Source organism: Callorhinus ursinus, unplaced genomic scaffold (assembly GCF_003265705.2).
Source record: "Callorhinus ursinus isolate GAN/ISIS: 27379988/994484 unplaced genomic scaffold, GSC_fseal_2.0 scaffold23, whole genome shotgun sequence".
NCBI lineage: Eukaryota > Metazoa > Chordata > Mammalia > Carnivora > Otariidae > Callorhinus > Callorhinus ursinus.
In genome coordinates this window covers 5,706,101-5,725,484 of record NW_027397085.1, presented here as the reverse complement: position 1 = coordinate 5,725,484, position 19,384 = coordinate 5,706,101, and the positions used below count along the sequence as shown (strand labels likewise).

Sequence of the window (19,384 nt, the reverse complement as noted above, 5' to 3'; positions counted from 1 at the left end):
TTAGCTCAACATCAATGAAATAATTTCTTAAACCCTTTTTCTTTTGCTAAATCCTATTTAACAGTCTAGTGTATTTCCCCAGGCAAAACAAACACTATTTGTTTAGTTAAATATATTCCTAGAATGTGAACCAATTTCCCTGGCATGACTTTCTAACTTGTCAGACTTAAAATACTGCCTGAAAGATCACATATTGATGATAACAATCTTAAAATTAAGTGTGGTGGCACCTTAAGAAATATATCCCTTTGCTTTACACTAACTGGAAGGCACCTTTATATTCTCAGCTGGTCAATTCCCAGACACAACTGGCTGAGGGGGAGAAGTCTTGCCGTGTTGCTTTGCACAGATTTGAGCCAGATAATAAAAAAAAACAAAACAAAACTGGGCACAAGTTTTAATCTGTGGAGATGTTAATTTGCCATGATAAATCACTGTTGAGTTTCCTTGGATAAGGGGCCAAGGTCTCCATTCTCTTTCTGGATGACATATTAATTCAGTTTAATTTGAAACATTAATGCTTGGTTTGAAGATTTACCTAAGGAAAAATGTAATCTTGTAAAGTTTCCAGTTATGCAGGATAGGACTCTGGGCCTTTCACAGAACAATTTCACAGTAAGGCTGTGCAAATTTAATTATTTTCATGATGACTCTTTTCCATAGCTCTCTTTGCAAATTTCATTACACTACAGCTTTTTTCTTCCTAAAATATAACATGCTGGATGTTTGGATTAAATATAGAATATTTGGACCATCGGCCAAAAATATAGGACACTCTGCTTCTCTGGTGAATTGAGACCATTTTGTAAGGAATGGTGCTGTAAGGCTTTGGAAATAATGTTTACAAGCAAAACATTGGCCGAGTTTTAATTTTATTTAATGACCTGCTTCCTACCAGTGATCTTGGCACCCTCTGCAGTGATTTGCAATCAATTAATCATATAGAATGTTGTAACACTGCAAAAAGGGCATTGCATTCTGAGAGTCTCATAAATCCACCAGCAACAGAAAACAGAAATTGCATGCTCGAAGACCTCTTCATGAAAAACCCCAAATGGGGAGGTGTTTTTAACCTTCTGTTTTCTAATGTCCTTGGAAGCCTTAGTACTTTCTTGTAGCTTCTGAGTTCTCTAGTTCCCATTTCTCAAAAATGGTTTGGCCTTTCACTGGGCTGTCAGTATAGGAGTCTGTAAGTGCATCATTCAATTTAGACACTAGTCATTTAGATGAGGGAATTCTTGATTCTTCTGAATTACTGAAGGAGGCTATGGTTTTGTATTTTATCCTGAATTCAAGGCAATAATGCTCAACTGCAGTAGGCCGTATTTTTGAAGTCTTTGTAGGAATGACTCAGAAAGGAAGCTTTTTGTTTCCATCCTGGGAATACACTGACATTTGCTAGAGGCAGATGGCAGGAGATGGGATGGTGTGATATTACAAGTCAGAGAATTCACATACTTGACTCTGCCAGAAGCTTCTGGAATCTGTATGTTAAGATCTTAAGCTTATATTCTTGTCATTTCAGATGTGCCCTTGCAGTTAACTGTTTAGCTCTGCTGGTTTTTTTTTTTCTTCTTATTTTAGCATGGTAAATATGGAACTATTAAACATTCTTAAAATTATATAAGCCTAAACTCTTGGATGTATGTATATTGTGTTGTCTTTACTTGCTTCCATATGGTTATGTTTTGAGGATGTTCTTATAACAAGAATATGGAAGCTTAATGTATATCCCAGCTGATTAAAAGTGAACCCTCTTTTAAGAAACTAAAGTTTTCAGAGCTATATTACTTCCCATGAGTAGGTTAAACTTACGACTCCTGACAAATTTATTCCTCCCAAAGCTGTACTATTTTTGATTATTTGTTAAATTATCCAGATTGGCATGATAGATTATACACAAGTAGAGCTCATCCTATATTTTTAGATGCTTGACGCTTCTGTTCAGCATGAGCTCTAAAATACGCTCACAGAGTTTTGCATATGCAAACTCCTCTTCATTGGCACATAGATCAGATGGAGAAAATGTAAGAAACATTTTGGCCAAAATGTGATGGTCTGTTAGTCGGCATGTAGTAATGAGGCCATATTTTGCATTCAGGCTCCAGTGTGAAAAAGTGCAGTTGCGCACTGATGACTCTCTGGGGACCACAGACTGGAATCACATCCCCCTTGAAAGGAGAAAGCAGCAGTACTGAAAGGGGTTGGGGAAGTGGCTGGTTAGCTTTCTTTTAGGGTATTCCACCGAACTATCTTTATACATTAAAAAATTTTTTTAGTTATTTAATGCTGATCAAGTAGCCTGAGGGTAAAGCATTGTGAAAGATCAGAAACTTAAATTCGTCTTTTGTGAGCTTCCTCTGTCCAAGATGCCTTAATGAACTTGAGGGAGAAAGCCTGAAACTGAACTCTGTGAGCCTGAGAGCAAAGGAAGTATTGGGAAAAATCTTATTAAAATTACCCTACTACAAGAAGTTGTCCTTCCCCCTGGTGAGAGTATGGGAGGTTTTTAGCACAACGTGCTGCTAGTAAATTAAAATACTTGTCAGATAAGAGATACAGATATATTGCTATGTAGATGTTGCAGATACGTTTGTCAGATTCAATCTCTTATCTACTAGTTAAGATATTCACACCCACCACCCCACATAGGGACACAATTAAATTCTTTTTATAAGTCAAGAGGGGCTTAAAGGTAAAATACTTATTTTCTTAAAGTACTTCTACAAGTTTATAATACTTCTGGGGATGGTTTATTGGTGGTGATTTTTTAGTTTTTTTTAGAGATAATTCTTTTCTTTTCTTTTCTTTTCTTTTCTTTTCTTTTCTTTTTTTTTTAATACAGAGTCCATTGGCCAGCTTTGAGAATCTATGGTTCAGGAAAATTCCAGAAAATGTGTTTCATGAAGGGCTTAATTCAATGACTGAATCAACCCTGACCCAGAAAAGCCACTAGGGCTGAAACCTGTTTGGCAATACCATTTTTGACCAGAATGACCAAGACCAGATACATTCCTGAGATAAAAGTAGGTGATAGGGTGTTCTCCTGATAATCAAAAGTGAGAAGATAAAAGATCCACCTTCTCCCATCTCCTAAACCCGGTTTCAGCAAACGTAGACTAAAAATGTATTTTCCAATGTAATGAACTTGACATGAATTTATCAGCACTTCATTTTTAAGTGAGGGATTTTCATGCATGGAGACACGAACAAATGAAGGCACAAAGGAATGCACTGAGTTAATATTATACAGTGGAGATGGCTGACTGGCATGGTGGTTAAGATAGAAGGGTTGTAAATTATGCCTCGGTTCATATTCCAGCTCTGTCATTTATTGCCTATGCAATTTTAAGCACGTATTTAAGATTACTTGGTGTGTTTGCTTCCTTGTGTATAAAACTGGACTTTTGATAGTATCCGCTTCAGAGGTGGTAAGAGGATTACATAAGACAAAGCATAAAATAGCTGGAACTTTGGAGGTACTCCATAGACAGAGTTATCACTTGTTACTATACCTTGCGTTAAGAAAGCTATAAATCATGAGGAAGTGCATTTGAAGACTTGAGCCCCTGGACCGCTTCCAGGCAATGGCTCTGGTGGCCTGAAAGACTTACATCTCATTTGGGTTTTACCGAAGAAGGCCCGTCTCAAAACATGTTCCACAAGTCTACTGGCTGTCACTAGGTGTTACGTGATGGACAGGTCTCATAATAACAATATTGGGAAATGCTGCTTTTGCAATTACCCACCTTTTTCAAAAACTTTTATTGTGCTCATGTGTACCCAAAAGTGGCGCTTCCCAAATCCTGGTATTTAACCACAGCATCCTCCTGTCCAGACCAGCATCTTGCAGGGCTACTGTTCCTTGAAATATAGTGGAGCAAACACTTGATGTAAGTGGATGTTGAAATAAATTCGTTGCCTATGGCACACCCTTCAAATACCTTTTTTCTCCCTTGGGAATGGTTGAAATCCAAGTGATATATCCCAACATGATTCACCATGTGGGTTGTCTTTTGAAAACCAAATCCAACGTGAACTTAAGATAGAGTTTGTTTACCCCCCAGGTCAGCACTTGGGCCTGTTGATAGGGTTTGTGTCCAGTCTTCTTAGAGATTTTCTGGGTTCGCTTCCTTGGGCCTTTTCCAAGGTGCCATGCGCTGAGAGGGTTCCTCCCTGAAGAAGAACAGGAGGTTATGTGTTTGGGCCTGGGGGCCAGGTCTGGCCTTTAACTTCTTAGCTGCCTTTCCTTCTCCTCCATCCTGTCTCCAGACACCGCCACCCCCTTTGTACATCTACTTCCTCTGTCAGGAATATCTTCTCTCCTACCCTTTTCTTCCATCTTGGTTAACTCTTACTCCTCTTTCGAGACTGAGCTCCAGGGTCACTTAATTCTAGATGTCTTTCCAAACCTTCTTTGTCTGGGTTAGGAATCTCTCTTGTGTAATCCTATGTGTCCAGTATACCCTTTTGTTCCTTTCTACAATATTTTGCATTTGTTTTCCCTTTAGACTCTAGGATGCTTTATATAGTTTGTTTTGTTTGAGTTATAATTCACAATACAGTGAAATGCTCCCCTATTAACTCTCTTCAATCTGTTTGGTGAAAAGAATATCAAGGCACAGAAATTTCCATCACTCCAGAAAGCTCCCTTCTACTCCTTTCCAACCAATCCCTACCCCCAGAAGCAACTACTCCTCTGCTTTCCATCATTGTAGGTTAATTTGCTTAATTCTGGAATGGAATGGAATGGAATGGAATGGAATGGAATGGAATGGAATCAGACACTATGTACCTTCTTGTGTTCAGTTTTTTTTACTCAGCATGGTTTTGAGATTCATCCATGGCATTGCATGAATCTGTAGTTGGTTCCCTTCTACTACCGAGTCATCTTGCATTGATGAATTTACCACAGTTCCCTATTCTTCTGTTGATGGACACCTGGCTTATTTCTCATTTTTGGCTACTGTGAATAAAGCTGCTGTGAACATTCCTTCACAAGGTTTTGGGTTTTTTTTGTGAATTATGTTTTCATTCCACTTGTATAAATACCTAGGAGTAGAATTGTTTCTAGAATAGGTACTTGTTTAACTTCTAAGAAACTGAAAATTTTCACAGTGTCTCTACATACTATAGACCTCCTGGGTGCTGAGTCAAGATCTTGTTCAACTTGCTTTCCCTCATGGTCGGCCCAGTGCAGAGCACACACTAAGCACTGGGTGCTTGCTGAGTGAAGAACAAATGGATAATAAGCTCAAACCAGTTTTCATTCTTTTTTTTTTTTTAAGATTTTATTTATCTGAGAGAGAGAGAAAGAGCACAAGCAGGGAGGCGCAGAGGCAGAGGAGAAGGAGAAGCAGACTCCCCGCTGAGCAGGGAGCCCAATGTGGGGCTTGATCCCAGGACCTGAGCTGAAGGCAGATGCTGAACTGACTGAGCCACCCAGGCGCCCCTCAAATCAGTTTTCATTCTGACACCCTCTCTACTAACTGACAAAAAATGCCCATCAAAGGAATGGAAATTTGATTGACTTAAATGTGGTTTCAGTCCGGGTAGGCAAACCTAGGGGAATACAGTGTCACTGCAGGGGGGGCAGTATGTGTAGGTAAAGCCAAGTATGTAGATTGATGGGGAACCATACAAGGGTCCGGATGACTGTAGCTGCCATGCTCACTCCTCACATAAGAACTGCTAACACTTCCATGCAAGACCCTCCATAGGCTACTCTTTCAGCACATCCCCCTGCCTGGATTCACCTGCACAAACTCAGAGTTCAGCCAAACCTGACAGCTCTCCTTTTTTTTTTTTTTTAATAGCATCTAACATTTTCTCCCCTTTGCAAGAGTTGCAAATTCCATCTGGAACACTTCCATGTGAGGCCATCTCTCTCTGTTGACATCCTGGTCAGCCTTCAAGGCTCAGTGAAGATGTTGTATCCTCTCTGAAGTCCTGGCCACCAAACCTGGAAGTTCACTCTCTGGAGGGTCCGTGAGGTGGTGTTCAGCTGTGGACTGTATTCATCAGTCTTTGAGCAGTATGCCTTGCCTTTATTATAGTTATCTGTGTCTGTGTCTTCCAACTATGTGGTAATAGGCATTCTCAGGATGGTGTGCTTAGTGGCCCTCAGATGTCTGTAAGGAATGAGGGCTGCTGGTTACTAAGGGAGTAGCTGAGGCTACTCTTCATGATCCTTGCTCTTGGTGGCTCACTCCACCAAAGAGAACTTATATGGTAATGTTCTGACTCCTTGAGAAGAGTTGTTTAGAGAAGAAAGAGTTCTATCCAGAAGGAGGAGGATATAGTGCACACTTGGGGATTCATGTCACCTGGAAGATTATGAAAGGGAAGTTTGCTTTCTTTAGGCTCTAGTGTTAGTCACAGGTCATATGTCAACAAGCACAAATACTAAGAGCTAGAGTAGCTTCATATGACATTAGTAGCCATAAGACAATTAAAAAATAATTTCCTTTAGAGGGAGATGGCTCCAATGAATAGAGCAGTTAATCCTCTGATACATATGTTTTCTTTTGATTGCTGTTTTGGTAAAATCCTTATTTTGTCTCTGTTCGGCAAACTGCCTTCTCTAACCGTACAATTTCTAAAAAAATTTAAGTTTAATTTCCAGAAATGTAATATAGTTATCTTTACTCTGATAACAAATAAATGTGAAAAGAATGCCAAGGGTGTGAAAATCTGCATTGAACAAAACATTTTTTCTATATATTATGTTGAACTTTTAAAATTATAATCATTTTTGAGTGGCATAAGCTCAAAGCTGCAGTTGGAAAATACATTTTGGAGTTTGGTTTCTTGGCAAATGTTATTTTAAACAAATAGAATTACAAAAATAATGTTTCTCATTTCTAAAAAGAAAAAAATTTTATGTTGCTATGAAAACTGTAAATACCAATTTCTCAGAACAGAAAAGGCATGTAAGTTGTGTGACATTGTGTAATTTTGTAGTTGATCAAGAAGAAACATACACTCATTTGTAGACCTTTAAAGAATTGGATACCAATTTTTTTCAAGTCCAATTATATTAAGAAGTAGTTAGAACTAGTTAGCTTAGATGTATTTGATTTAATTGCTTGCCTCTTCTGTTTTATCTTTTTTTAAGATTTTATTTATTTATTCATGAGAGACAGAGGGGGAGAGAGAGAGAGAGAGAGAGAGAGAAGCAGAGGGAGAAGCAGGCTCCCAAGGAGCAGGGAGCCCGATGCGGGACTCGATCCCAGGACCCTGGGATCATGACCTGAGCCGAAGGCAGACGCTTAACCATCTGAGCCACCCAGGCGCCCTGCCTTCTTCTGTTTTAATAAGAAACACTGGATCTTATATGCTCAAGAATTTTAACAGATGCTTTTCCCTCAACTGAGTCAGTAAGAAGTAAATGCAGCATTAAAATTCCTGAGTTCCTGCATTATTCACCTGGCAGAAAAATGAATTCACTTCTCTCAGCAAAATGAGAGGCATAACTCTTTCAGTGTGGGTAGGGTCATGAAGCAGACAGTTTCCAGAAAGTCAGCTTAATTGGCATGGGGTACTTAGGAATCTGTGGTCTTTATATCTTGTAGAGGACTTCAGAGCCATGAAAATCAGGCTGTGTCCCTGAGCTGGAGACCCACATGCCATTTAATTCAGGGCACTCTTAAACAGTTGTTCCTATTTCTTAACAGGGACTCCAGAATTTGTATATCTTAATTTTGATTTAAACGTTGAACTTGACATTTTTTTGTCTGTTTGAATGTATTGTGGACAATTTCAAACATGTACATAATGAAACAAGAGTATGACAACCACACAGTGACTGTTACCCAAGTGGAACAACTTAGGAACATATGGCCAGTCATGTTTCATCCAGCAGCTTCACCCCCAACACACCCAGTATTATTTTGAAGAGGTATCTAAAAATCATGTGTCAACATTTATTGATCCGTAATATTTCAGTATATATCTCTAAAAGATAAGGCTCCCCTTTTAAAACTATTATCACACCAAGGGAAAAATTAACAAAAATTCCCTAGTATCAACATATAGTCAGTATTTAAATTCCCAATTGTTTCGTGTGTGGGTGTATGTGTGCGTGTATGTGTGCTTTTTCTAATTTGTTTTTTTTGATTCAGAATCCAAATAAAGACTACATATTATAATTGGTTGCTGTGTATTTTAATGCATTTTTTATTATAAAAGTTTTAATTATGAAAAATTTCAAACTTACAGAAAAGTATAGGAAAAAATGTGCATGTAACAAATGTTAACCATTGCCATATTTGCTCCAGATATCTCTTCGCCTTTTTTTTTTAGAATGTTAGATATAATGTACCTTTTTATTTTTCCTTTTTTTTCCTATTTAGAGCTAACAATATCCTACAATTGGTGCATATCCTTTCTATAGTATGTTTTTATGCTATCACTATATATATACATGTATGCATAAATAACATATTTTTGTTATTATTCTATATAAATACATAATGTGTATGCCTTTTTGCAGCTGGTTTTTTCACTAAGTGCATATTCATACATGTAGCTCAAATAATTCATTTTAAACTGTTGTATACTATTCTCTTATAGGAATAAACACCAGCATGTTCATTACCCTACTAATGAGCAGTTAGGATGTTGCCAATTTTTTTCCTCTTGCAAATGATTCTCAGTAAACAACCTTTTATGCATTCTCCTTGTGCAAATGAATAAGAGTTTATTTACATGATAACATCTAAAAGTGGTAGGGATGTCTTTGGTTTTGCTGGGTATTACTGTTTTCTCTCCAAAGTTACATAATTCTTAGCAGCAATATATGAGAGTTCCAGTTTTTCCCGAACTTCCCCAACACTCAGTCTCGTTAGTCTCTTAAATTTTGCCAATATCATGGGTATGAAATAGTAACTCACTCTCTTTCATTTGTACTTCCCTGATGTGATTTTTGTGAGATTTAGAGTGAGACTAGTGAGGTTTAGTATCTTTTTGTATTTATTTCCTTTTAGGTTTCCTTGTTGGTGAATCGACTGTTTGTAAAGGTGTTTTTCCTAACAGCAGATTTTGGAATTTCAAGTGTTCAGTCTCATTTATGTAGGTACATTAATTCTTTTCAAATGGGTTCAGGATGTTTTATACTTTCAGATACAGTTTGCAGAGAAATCATGTTTACAGCTACATGTGGATACTTTAAGATTGGAAAAGGATATTTGTGAGAGCTGAGCTCTTTCAAGATGGAGAAAAATCAACCTCGTGTGCAGAAACTACTTAAAATAACGTTGGTTTTGACTATTCTGTTCTATCTTACTGAGTTTTTAACCATCTGCCTTTGTCGTCTGCTTACTTTTTTCCTACCTTCCACTATGTCTTCCTCCAAAGCTCTGATACCTCTCAGGAACTGACCAGTATTAGTTTACACTCAACACATCCAGTATCTGTCAGCTTCAATTTCCTTCCTTGAAATTTCCCTTCCAGGACCCTCTGTCTTCCTGTTGCAGGATGTCCTTTTTGGTCCAGGCCTGCTATGCAGCTGTCACCTGGGGCACCCTTCACATCCCTCCTGTGATGGATCCTATGTCCTCAGTCCCATTCTTTATCTTTTATGACCTACTCCTTTATTTGGTGGAGCCGAGCTCCAAACTTTCTAAGAAAAGGTGTCGTGAAAGCATACTTTTCCCAGTTAACTAATTTGAAAGGTATTTTTCATTCCATTTATTTTTGCTATTTTATACTTGGTTTTTGTAAGATATCTAGGCTTAGAATTTTTGGTGGAAAATTATTCTCTTTCAGAATTTTGAAGGATTTGATTCTTCTTCTCAGGGTTGCTATTGAGAAGTCTGATGCCATTTTTATTTCTAATCTTTTGTGACCTATTCTCAATTATTGGAAGCCTTTAGAATTCTCTATCTGTTCTTGGATGAATTGTATTATATGCCTTAGGGTGGTCTTTTGTTAAAGCCATTTTTGCTGGTTATTCATTAAGATCTTTCAATCTAGAGATATTTCCTTCAATTCTGGGAAATTTTCCTTAAAAAAATCTGCTTCTATTCATTATTATCTTACTGGAACTATTTCTGGTTATAAGTTGGATCCCTTGGGTCCTCTGATATTTCTGCTTTCTCTATTTCCATTTTTTCATGTTTTTGTTCCACTTTCTGGGACATTTTCTTGTCCTTAACCTCCTACTAGTCCGTTGATTTTTTAAAATTTTATTTTAGGATTTATTTAATTTGAGAGAGTGTGAGAATGAGTAGGGAGAGGGGCAGAGGGAGGGAATCTTCAAGCAGAACCCCCACTGAGCATGGAGCCCAATGCGGGGCTTGATGCCATTAACCCTGAGATCACAACCCCAGCTGAAAACAAGAGTCAGAGGCTCAATTGACTGAGCCGCCCAGGTGCTCTTGATTTTTTTTTTTTTAATCAGCTAGCACATCCTTAATTTCAAGAAATTTGTTCTCTTACAGTTGATGGTTTATGGAATTGTGTTTCTGTTTTGTAGTTGAAAGTCTTTTCAGTAATTTTTTGAAGATAAGAATTATGCTTTTGGAAGTTTTCTTCAGCTTCCTGTGTTCTTGAGGGTTTTTTTTAAAAATTATTTATTTGAGAGAGAGAGAGAGCATGGTGTGGGAGGGGAAGAAGGAGCAAGAATGTAAAGCGGACTCTGTGCTGAGATCACAACCTGAGTCGAAAGCAAGAGTTGGGGACTTACCCGACTGTTGCCACCCAGGTGCCCCCCTGTGTTCCTGACTTCTGTTTTCGAGTTAGGTTTGTGTCTGTATTTGTATTAGGCTCTCCCATTCATGTTCCGTAATACACTTAGCATTGTGGATTGGTGTGACAGTTGAATGTTTGGCTGAAGGTCAAATAATATTGGTGGCTTAAGGAGAGGAGCCCTATAATGCACTTCTACCTTGACTACACACTCAGTTTGATTCTGCTGAGAAGACAAGGATTAGACTAAAGGAAAATTTAAGCTACTTTCTACACATAAGAATTCCAAATTGATGATTCTCAGGACTGTAATTTGAGTAGATAAAATTTTTGAATCATATATTCACTAATTCCTTTGACAATATATATTTATACCTACTATTAAAACTGAAATTTACTTTGATATACTAAATGCATTTATTTTCTATTTCTTAAATGTACTTTTTCGTTTTAGGTAAACTCAAAAGGCTAAAGGTTAGGAATCTAAATTCCAAGAGAAACTTATCATTTCCTTGCTATCCACAAATAAACCCAGGGTATAAAAGATCTATTCTGAATTATAGTTCACTTAGGAAATGTAAGATTTTCTAGGCAAAAGCAAAGGACCATGTTTGAATCTGTGTCATTTTTTATGGGCAGCTATAAACTCAAATGAACCTCATCTATTTTATGGAATAGAGTCATATAAATTGTGTATCATTCTGAATAGATAGAAACTTATACACACACACTTGCCAATGACCTGTCATATGGTTGCATTAAAATTGATCAAAACATACTCTGCATCCAGAGGAGATTCTAATTTATTGCCACATTGTTCCCTTTATAGCAGATGTACAGAAGCTACACTGTTGGAATAACAGAGAACCCTTTATAATTTTATAGTCCAAATATATGTTAAGCTATGGACTTTTAAAAATGTATCATGGAACATTTCAAATGTACACAAAAGTAGAATTGTTTGATGAACTCTCAGCTTTAATGATGGCCAACACACAGACAAGCCAACCTTGGTTCATCAGTGCTCTTTTCTCTCTCTCACACTGGGTTATCATAAAGCAAATCCAAGACATCTTATGATTTCATCTCAAAATACTTTATCTTTCTTTAAAAGACAAAGAGTGGTTTTTTTTAAACATCACCACAATATCATTATTACACCTAAAAATGTAACAATTTTTACTTAAAATCATACTGTTAGTCCTTGAATTTCTCTCAGTTTTTTTCCCTTGGTTTAGTTTGAACTGGGATCCAAATAATTTCATATATTGCATTTGGCTTGTATATCCTTTAAATCTCTTTTGATCTGAAGTTTCTCTGCCCCCTTTTAAAAAAAGTTTTTAAATTTTTGAAAAGACTAAGCTGTTTATTTGAAAAGATTTTTTTCCTGGAAAAATATTTTTTTAAAAAAATGTCCTATATTCTGAATTTTGCTGACTGATTTTCTGTAATGTTACTTAACATATTATTTTACCCCTGTATTTCCTGTAAACTGGATAGTTGGGAATAGGTGTTTGATGTTTGACTAGATAGAGGCTTTTCTGACATGTAAAAGATTTCCTATATTGTAAAGTATACATTTCCTCTTGCATCCTATCATGAGGCTTACCATATCCGTTTCTCTTTTTATGATTATCAATTGATCTGTGGGTTCAGATATTGTCACCTTGATCCATTCATTATAAGGTTCCCTATCCGCCTTTCTCCTATTAACTTGTAGCAGCCATTGATGATTATTGCCTGGGCCTACCCTCGGACATTATACACAGGGTTAAGAGTTTCTGAATTTGGAAAATCTCATTTATTTTCAACTTCCTGCCCCTGATTTATTCTGGGATAGTGGTCATTGACTGTCTCTTTCTTAGTCTATAATATATTTATCTTTCTCCAGTGTACCATTTCCCAAAGTATATCACATGGAACACGGCACTGCCGAGCACCCTGGGAGAGAAGTCTCCCTGAGTTTGGGGGATGCCACTTCCTCTTTAAAGATCCCCTCTCGGAGCCTGTTAGGGTTCTAAGGAATCTCTTAAGAAACTTGATTTACCCAGAGTTGCAACTTACCTGACTACTGTATTCTTTTATCATTAATACCTATTAGTATCTTGTTTATGCCTCCTAAAGAAGAGGGGAAGGTAGAAGCACTTGCCCCGTCCTCCTGTGGGGCTTGCTAATGTGAAAGGCATGAGTCCTTAATGTTGCCACCTTATAGGGAGAAAGAGTGAGAGCAAAGCGAAGTTCGAAGTTCAGATAACAGGCTTGATGTATCATAACATGTCTTATGTTAATATAATCTCTTCATTGTATCAATCACTCCAATTGCTTCGTTTCTTGTGTCACCCATATAACTCACAGATGATTCCAAGTATGTTAATTACTGGTAAGAAAATAAAGTCCAGCTGTAACAGTCACAATCTGAAAAACTTTCACCAGTTTGCTTTTATATGTTACAAATTTCTTCCTGCACCCCGCACGTGCATGCACACTCCCCCCAGGGCACTGTTATTTTAGTTCAGGTGCAGTTTTGGTACTTGAGGAGTAGTAAAGGAATCATAACAGTAATTGAGATCATTGGCTTCAGATACCAACTCCGGGTTTGTTTTCATGCCAGAGGCTCACATCCTGTTTGTGGCTCACTATAGAAAGTGGAGTTGGACAAAATTTGTGACATAGACCAATTTTCCTTTGCTCTGAAGATACCTCAAGCTCTGCACAATAAGTGTTTTCCATTGGAAGGAAAATGCTGTGCACTAAGTCTCCTGAGAAAAATTAGTGATTGCCAGTAATGCCATCAGGAAATGATTTTTTAAATGTTTCACAGTATAAGCATGAATCGATCCTTAAATAGGGAATACAACTTATTTTGCAGACTTGGAACATTAATCAAAAAAATTTTTGAGGTGGAGTTATTCTAGGGAAGTGTGAATTTTGATTTTAGGAATATGCACAAGGGATACGGTAATAAGAAGCACAAGTCAGAACACTTCATTAAAATAAACAAGAACAGAGCCAAGACCCAGAAAACACGAAGCTCTGTTTTGTGAGTTTTGTTTGGGAGAATGGGATGGGACAAGACACGGAGGCTGAGCAAGGCATCACCAACGATCTCAACAGTAGACTCAGTGTGCTTTTTGTAGCCCTGGACTGCTGGTGCCTGGCCACTGGCCATACTGCTGAGTTAAAATCTAGACGTCCACAGTTGATATGAAGATGAAAGCTACGCTGGTGCTTTTAAATTTAAATAAAGCTTCAAATTTATCATGATTTAAAATGCCTTTCCATACAGAAAATCCTGAAAAGGCAAATATTACATTAATTATTTTAAAATGATAGACAACCCTTTTTGACTTGTCGCAAACTTTATGACAAGTTACCCTTAAGTTTGCTATTCGTTGAAGGGAAGATCAAGTGCAGGTTTTGACTGTGGACATTATCTTCTCATTAGGTAGCTTTCCAAATACTGTCCTTTGAGTACTCGATGTGGGCTCAATCGGATAGGTGTTGTTAAGGAAGAATGAAGGTAGAGGAGAGGGGTGGGACATATGTCTAGAAATTACCTTAAAAACATTATCTTAGATGCAACTTAAGGTAATAAATTTGCATTTCTTGACCATAAAGCGGTTAAAAAATACATTCATTTGTTGTTCCCTCAAATTATTACTTGGTGAATCACTAAGCCAAAACACAGATGTATAAATTCTCAGTAGAAGAGTTCAAGAGGCCAGAATGGTGATTTCATTTAAACCCTTCATAAACAAAGCAGAGAAATGACTTGCCCAAGGTTACATTTTACCTTGTGGTTTACAGATTGCATTCACTTCTCAGCTTAGGGGGACCTTCATTCGTTTTTAATATGGCACATGGTTGCACTGTACACCTTGAGCTTATAGTCTGGTCTTAAACCAATTATCCAGTTGGCTCAAAATAATTATAATGGTGATAAGCCAATGGAGGGAGGGCTGATTTTGCCTCTTGCTAGTGTAAGCTTTTCAGGAGCTGATTTCTATGATTGTAAGCCACCCTACACCCCAGATCCTCTTCCTTGACAGTCTAAAATTCCAACAGCAGGTGAGCAAATTGTGAAAATGATAAATGCAAATGTCAACCAACAGGTTGCAACTAAGGGCTAAAAACAGGGAAATTTAGGCAACCGTATGGCCTGTGGATATCCGTGCATGGTGCAGTGCATGTCCCTTGGTAGCATGGGTGCTTCCTACCCCCTACTCACAGGAGAAAGAGAATAGTACCAGTCAAAGCGTGGATACTTAGAATTTTTGAAAACTTCATTAGCAGACTGACTTAGACCCCACAGTGGGTCTAAGGAAATTTCTTCTTAAAGATGAAGTTGTAGAGTGTGAAAAAAAAAGTTCAGTTAAGTAGAAAACCCTGCACCAAGACTTTATTTCTCTATTTGGTTCAGCCAGGCCTTGGGGTTTTCTATGTGTTTCAGCTTATTTGTCTTTATTTTAAGGTTAACAGTGTTCCTTCTGCTTAGTTTCCTTGAAGTATGGCAAAGATCAAATTGTATCTTTTAGGTCAAGTAAGAGGGAAAGTTGTATTGAGACACTAGATTGAAAGTTTCCTTGCAGTTTGAAGTTTTGTTTCATTATAATAGCATTTGCTTTATGACTGACAAAGTTATGTTTCTGTTAAATTATTATTTGTTTATTAAAAAATGAGGTATTCTATATTTATGTCCAACAATTTATAGGGATTTTGATCACAAAATTGGATGATTTTTATTCCTCAAGAATTCTGCCTTCTGAGTCAGTGAGGTTTTATTTTAACAAATGTTTTTTTTCAGTTTAGGGTTCCATATAATGATCATATTCTCTAGTGTGAAAAAGGGTGGAAAAAGGTGGCTGACCTTGAGAAGTATATAGTTGCTGTGCTGGAGTTCTTTCAGGGTTGAAATGGAATAATAAAATCAGAAGTCATGGAACAGTTTCTAATTTCAAAGAAGGTTGTCTGACTTTACCTAAATAGTTAAGGTGGAAACCAAGGAAGAACACGGAAGAAGGAAATTGAGTTCCCCTTCAGGTGATATACAACTACAACAACCTCCATTCATCCATCTGGGATAACAACATGAGTCTCACTTTAGGGTCTAACAAGCTGTTTCTCACCTAGAGATGTTCTTCTGTATTTTTATTCTTATCTGAAAAAGTTCTCATTAAACCTCTAATACTCCCTTACACACAGGAGAAGATTAAAAACTACACCCCCCATTTATTCTTGGTTCTCTATCTTTCTGAACTAGAGCCTACAGTTTAACTTAAGGTAAAAGAATTCTGGGGGCACCTGGGTGGCTCAGTCAGTTAAGTGTCTGCCTTTGGCACAGGTCATGATCCCGGGGTCCTGGGATCGAGCCCTGCATTGGGCTTTCTGCCCTGCAGGGTGCCTACTTCTTCCCTGCCCTCTGCAGCTTCCCCTGCTTGTGCTCTCTGTCAAATAAATAAAATCTTAAAAAAAAAAAAATCCAAAGAATTCTGATATACACTCAGTTCTTTGGCTCTTTTTGAGCATGCCTTCTCTTGAAACCATTAAGAGGACTTGCCAGATCTAGACTCACCAGTATTTTGGGTTCTCTGTTACATGTTTCGCACCCCCAGAGGAAGGAAACTTACATGGATTAAGGGCTTCCACTGTGCCTGGCACGGCCACGTTTGTCACCAATCACCTCTCAACCACCTCATTCAATGGATGGTTGTTCATTCTCCATGTGGTATTTCTTACAGCCTGGCTGGACCTTCTGTTGGCTAGGAGGCAGTCCTGGAGTGGCTCACATGAACCGTGCTCCAATCTTCCTGCTTCTGCTAGTTGGAAGTTCTGAGCTGTGTGTGTGTTTTAGGTTGTATAATACTAAACACAAGTAGTGAAACTGAGAATATTTGTTGTTAGAGGTTAAATGGCTTTATTCATTCAATGGCTGGGGAAAACAGTTGAAAACATGAATGTCTGTGTGACCACAGATAGGCATGCTTTGTCTCCAAATGTGATAAAATAACAAAGGGCATTTTAGGTTGATCTATCTTGCCCTCACAGAGAAATCATTGCCGGGGGTGGTGGTTCCTGTTTACCTGATTAAATGAGGGAGGCTCGCAATTTTATAATAATTGTGTCCATTTTTAGGAGCTTGGAATGTCTTTCTTTTGCTAATTTCGTTTTTGCTAAGTGACTCTTCAAAATGTGGTACTTAGGGAGGATAAGTATTAAATATTCAAGGTCTCTTAATTTAGCAAAGACGGTCAAGCCCTTTCCATCCCCATGAGAAATGGGAATCTTGAGAATCTTGATCAGATGAGCAAGTGACAATGGTCCTCTGAGTTCAGATCTAGATTAGTTCTTATTTGCATGATGTTGGGCAAGGAATTTAAGTAGGCTGAGCCTCAGTTTCCCAAACTGTAAAATGTGGGTTACAACATTTTGAGGCTTAAAGAGTGATGGTGGTAAAAGACCCAGAAGAGTTCTTGTGCCCAGAGAAGGCAGAGAATGTTAGTTAGAAGCATCTTCAGTAGTTACATTTTCAGTAGTTAGTGAGTTCCCAGTAATAGAAGTATAGGATTTGGAATCAGGGTTAGTAAAATCAAGTCACCCAAATGTAAATGAATTTCTTCTTTGTGCTCCATGGGCATCGAGAGCTTGGGCAGAGCTGTGGAGTACAGCCTTACCTCCTCCCACTCTCTCTTCCCCCCGGGGCCCTCCTCTGCTCCAGAGGCACAAGTCAGCTCCTCCAGGTGACCTGTGTTTGCTTTCTGTGGCTCTGGCTGTCCCCCTCCCAGTGGCCCGGCCTCTTACTGGAAGAAGTGATGAAACGAAGATGTAGCAAAGGGCACCACATGCCCGAAGATGGAGCAATGTGAGGACATTTTACTCCTCATCCCTGCCAGGCCTTGCTTGCTGCCTTCTCTGACAGCTAAACATCCTTGTCAGGAGAGCAGAAGTTACAAGCATTTTTTTGGTCATTAGAATGCTACCAGTTATGTGTATCCACCTAAATAATAAGAGTCCTTGAATAAAATGTGGCAATGATTATAATGCTTCTTGTTAATGACTGACCAAGGAGCAGGTGGGCTCTAGCCGTATACATCTTTCCTAGCTGGGTTTCCACACATACTCTGCTTTTTGCTCTGACTGAAGCCAGTTGTTTGTAGTTTTTCCATTTAGTTGAGCCTCAGGAAGGGTGGTCAGTAGAACAAGGGAAAAGAAAATAGTTTGCAGCAAAAGCCGTTCTTTTCTTCAAATGTGAACCTCTTTTCATCTTCCCTTAAACCATGTATTAGAGGGTTTTACCAGAAAAAGGGAGAATAGACTATGCCCTGCTGTTGCTAGGTAACCAAAAAAAAAACAACAACAACAACAACCTAGCCATAGTTGATACTGGAACAGTTTTCCCTAGGAACCTGGCTACTCCTGCTAAGTGATTTGCATAGTCTTAACAGATTTGCATAATGGTGAAGCTGGAGGGTCTCCATCCTTCAGCTCCATTCTCCCTGCCCCTTGCCCACATCAATACAATCCCGGCTATATTATTTGGTCTTGAGGTCAATCTTGACTTTGAGATATTCTGAGGGAAGGTGCTGTGCAGATGCATATAGTTCACTGCACATAGCTAGAGTATATACTCTATTTCTAAGACCTTGAGCCGGTTTCTAAAAATAAGTGGACACCCTTTTTCAGCAGGAGCAATGTTTTACCTGCCCACAAATGGTGACAGGTCTTTATTCATTTGACACCTCACTGGGATTATTTTGTAAAGGTTATTTTTAGCCATAGGAGACATTTGTACACACTGCCAAACGCATCTTAATGATATATTGATTAAATTCTTTGATTTAATTACATTTGTTCCTTTCTCATTGGACTCCATGATTCTCTCTGTGGCTGACTATATGGGCCCTGCATTTCCCAGGTTTTTAGAGAGCTATGAGTCATAGAATCCCCTGCTCTGCAGGCCTCAAGCTGATTCTCCTGACCTGTGCTGTCTTTTGCAGATTTGGACATCTCTCAGACTGAGTTCCCAACCCCCCATGACTCCAATCCACATGGCTCTCAGCTGCAGACATTTATGGCAGAAGCAAAGCTAAATCTACAGACATTGACCAGACAAGACGGGGAAACTGGAGATGGAGCTGAAGAAAATATTGTTTACCTCTAATTGTGTTATCATAATTTTTCCAGACAAAACAAAACACTGGCATTTTGTGGAGAATTTTGTTTTCTTTTCCTGATGTTCGTGTGACTGTGTCCAAATTGCTTTAAGAGTAATATTTAATATTTCATGCAAGTTCATTTTTTGGGCATGAGTCCAATTAAATTATTGAAAGCAGTTCTGTTTGTCTAATCGTTAACTTATCACACCTAATTTCAGATTTTTGGAGAAATTCACTTGAATAAGCAGAAATATTTTCAAAGTTGTTATGACTCTAGAGTAAAATTCCATATTGCATTTTCTACTGGATCATCTGGTTTTGGAAATGCATTTTTTAAGATCTAGAAGCAGCAATCTGGATGGAAAGAGTGATATTCTTGATGGGCAAACTTTCCCAACCACAGCAGCAGATTAGGGAGAGTGGCCTCAGGACCCCAAAAAGCAGAGGAAGATGTGGGAAAGGCCTTTCCTTGGCTCGCTTTTACATGCTAGTTTCTGTTTCGGAAGTCTCAGGGCTCACTCCTGGTGGTGATCTGTTATGGT

At 38.3% G+C, this 19,384-nt stretch overlaps 1 protein-coding gene across 8 annotated transcripts in view; it reads left to right on the top strand.

Annotated features, from left to right (window-relative positions):
• Window positions 1-19,018, top strand: part of ARHGEF28 (Rho guanine nucleotide exchange factor 28) — a 324,502-nt gene extending 305,484 nt beyond the window's left edge. For all 8 annotated transcript variants that reach the window (XM_073905343.1, XM_073905344.1, XM_073905346.1 and 5 more), the window contains one exon: window positions 18,684-19,018. In XM_073905343.1, the coding sequence (XP_073761444.1) occupies window positions 18,684-18,847 (164 nt within the window). In that variant the 3' untranslated portion in view covers window positions 18,848-19,018. The remainder of the gene's footprint in view (window positions 1-18,683) is intronic.
• The last annotated feature ends 366 nt before the right edge of the window (window positions 19,019-19,384 follow it).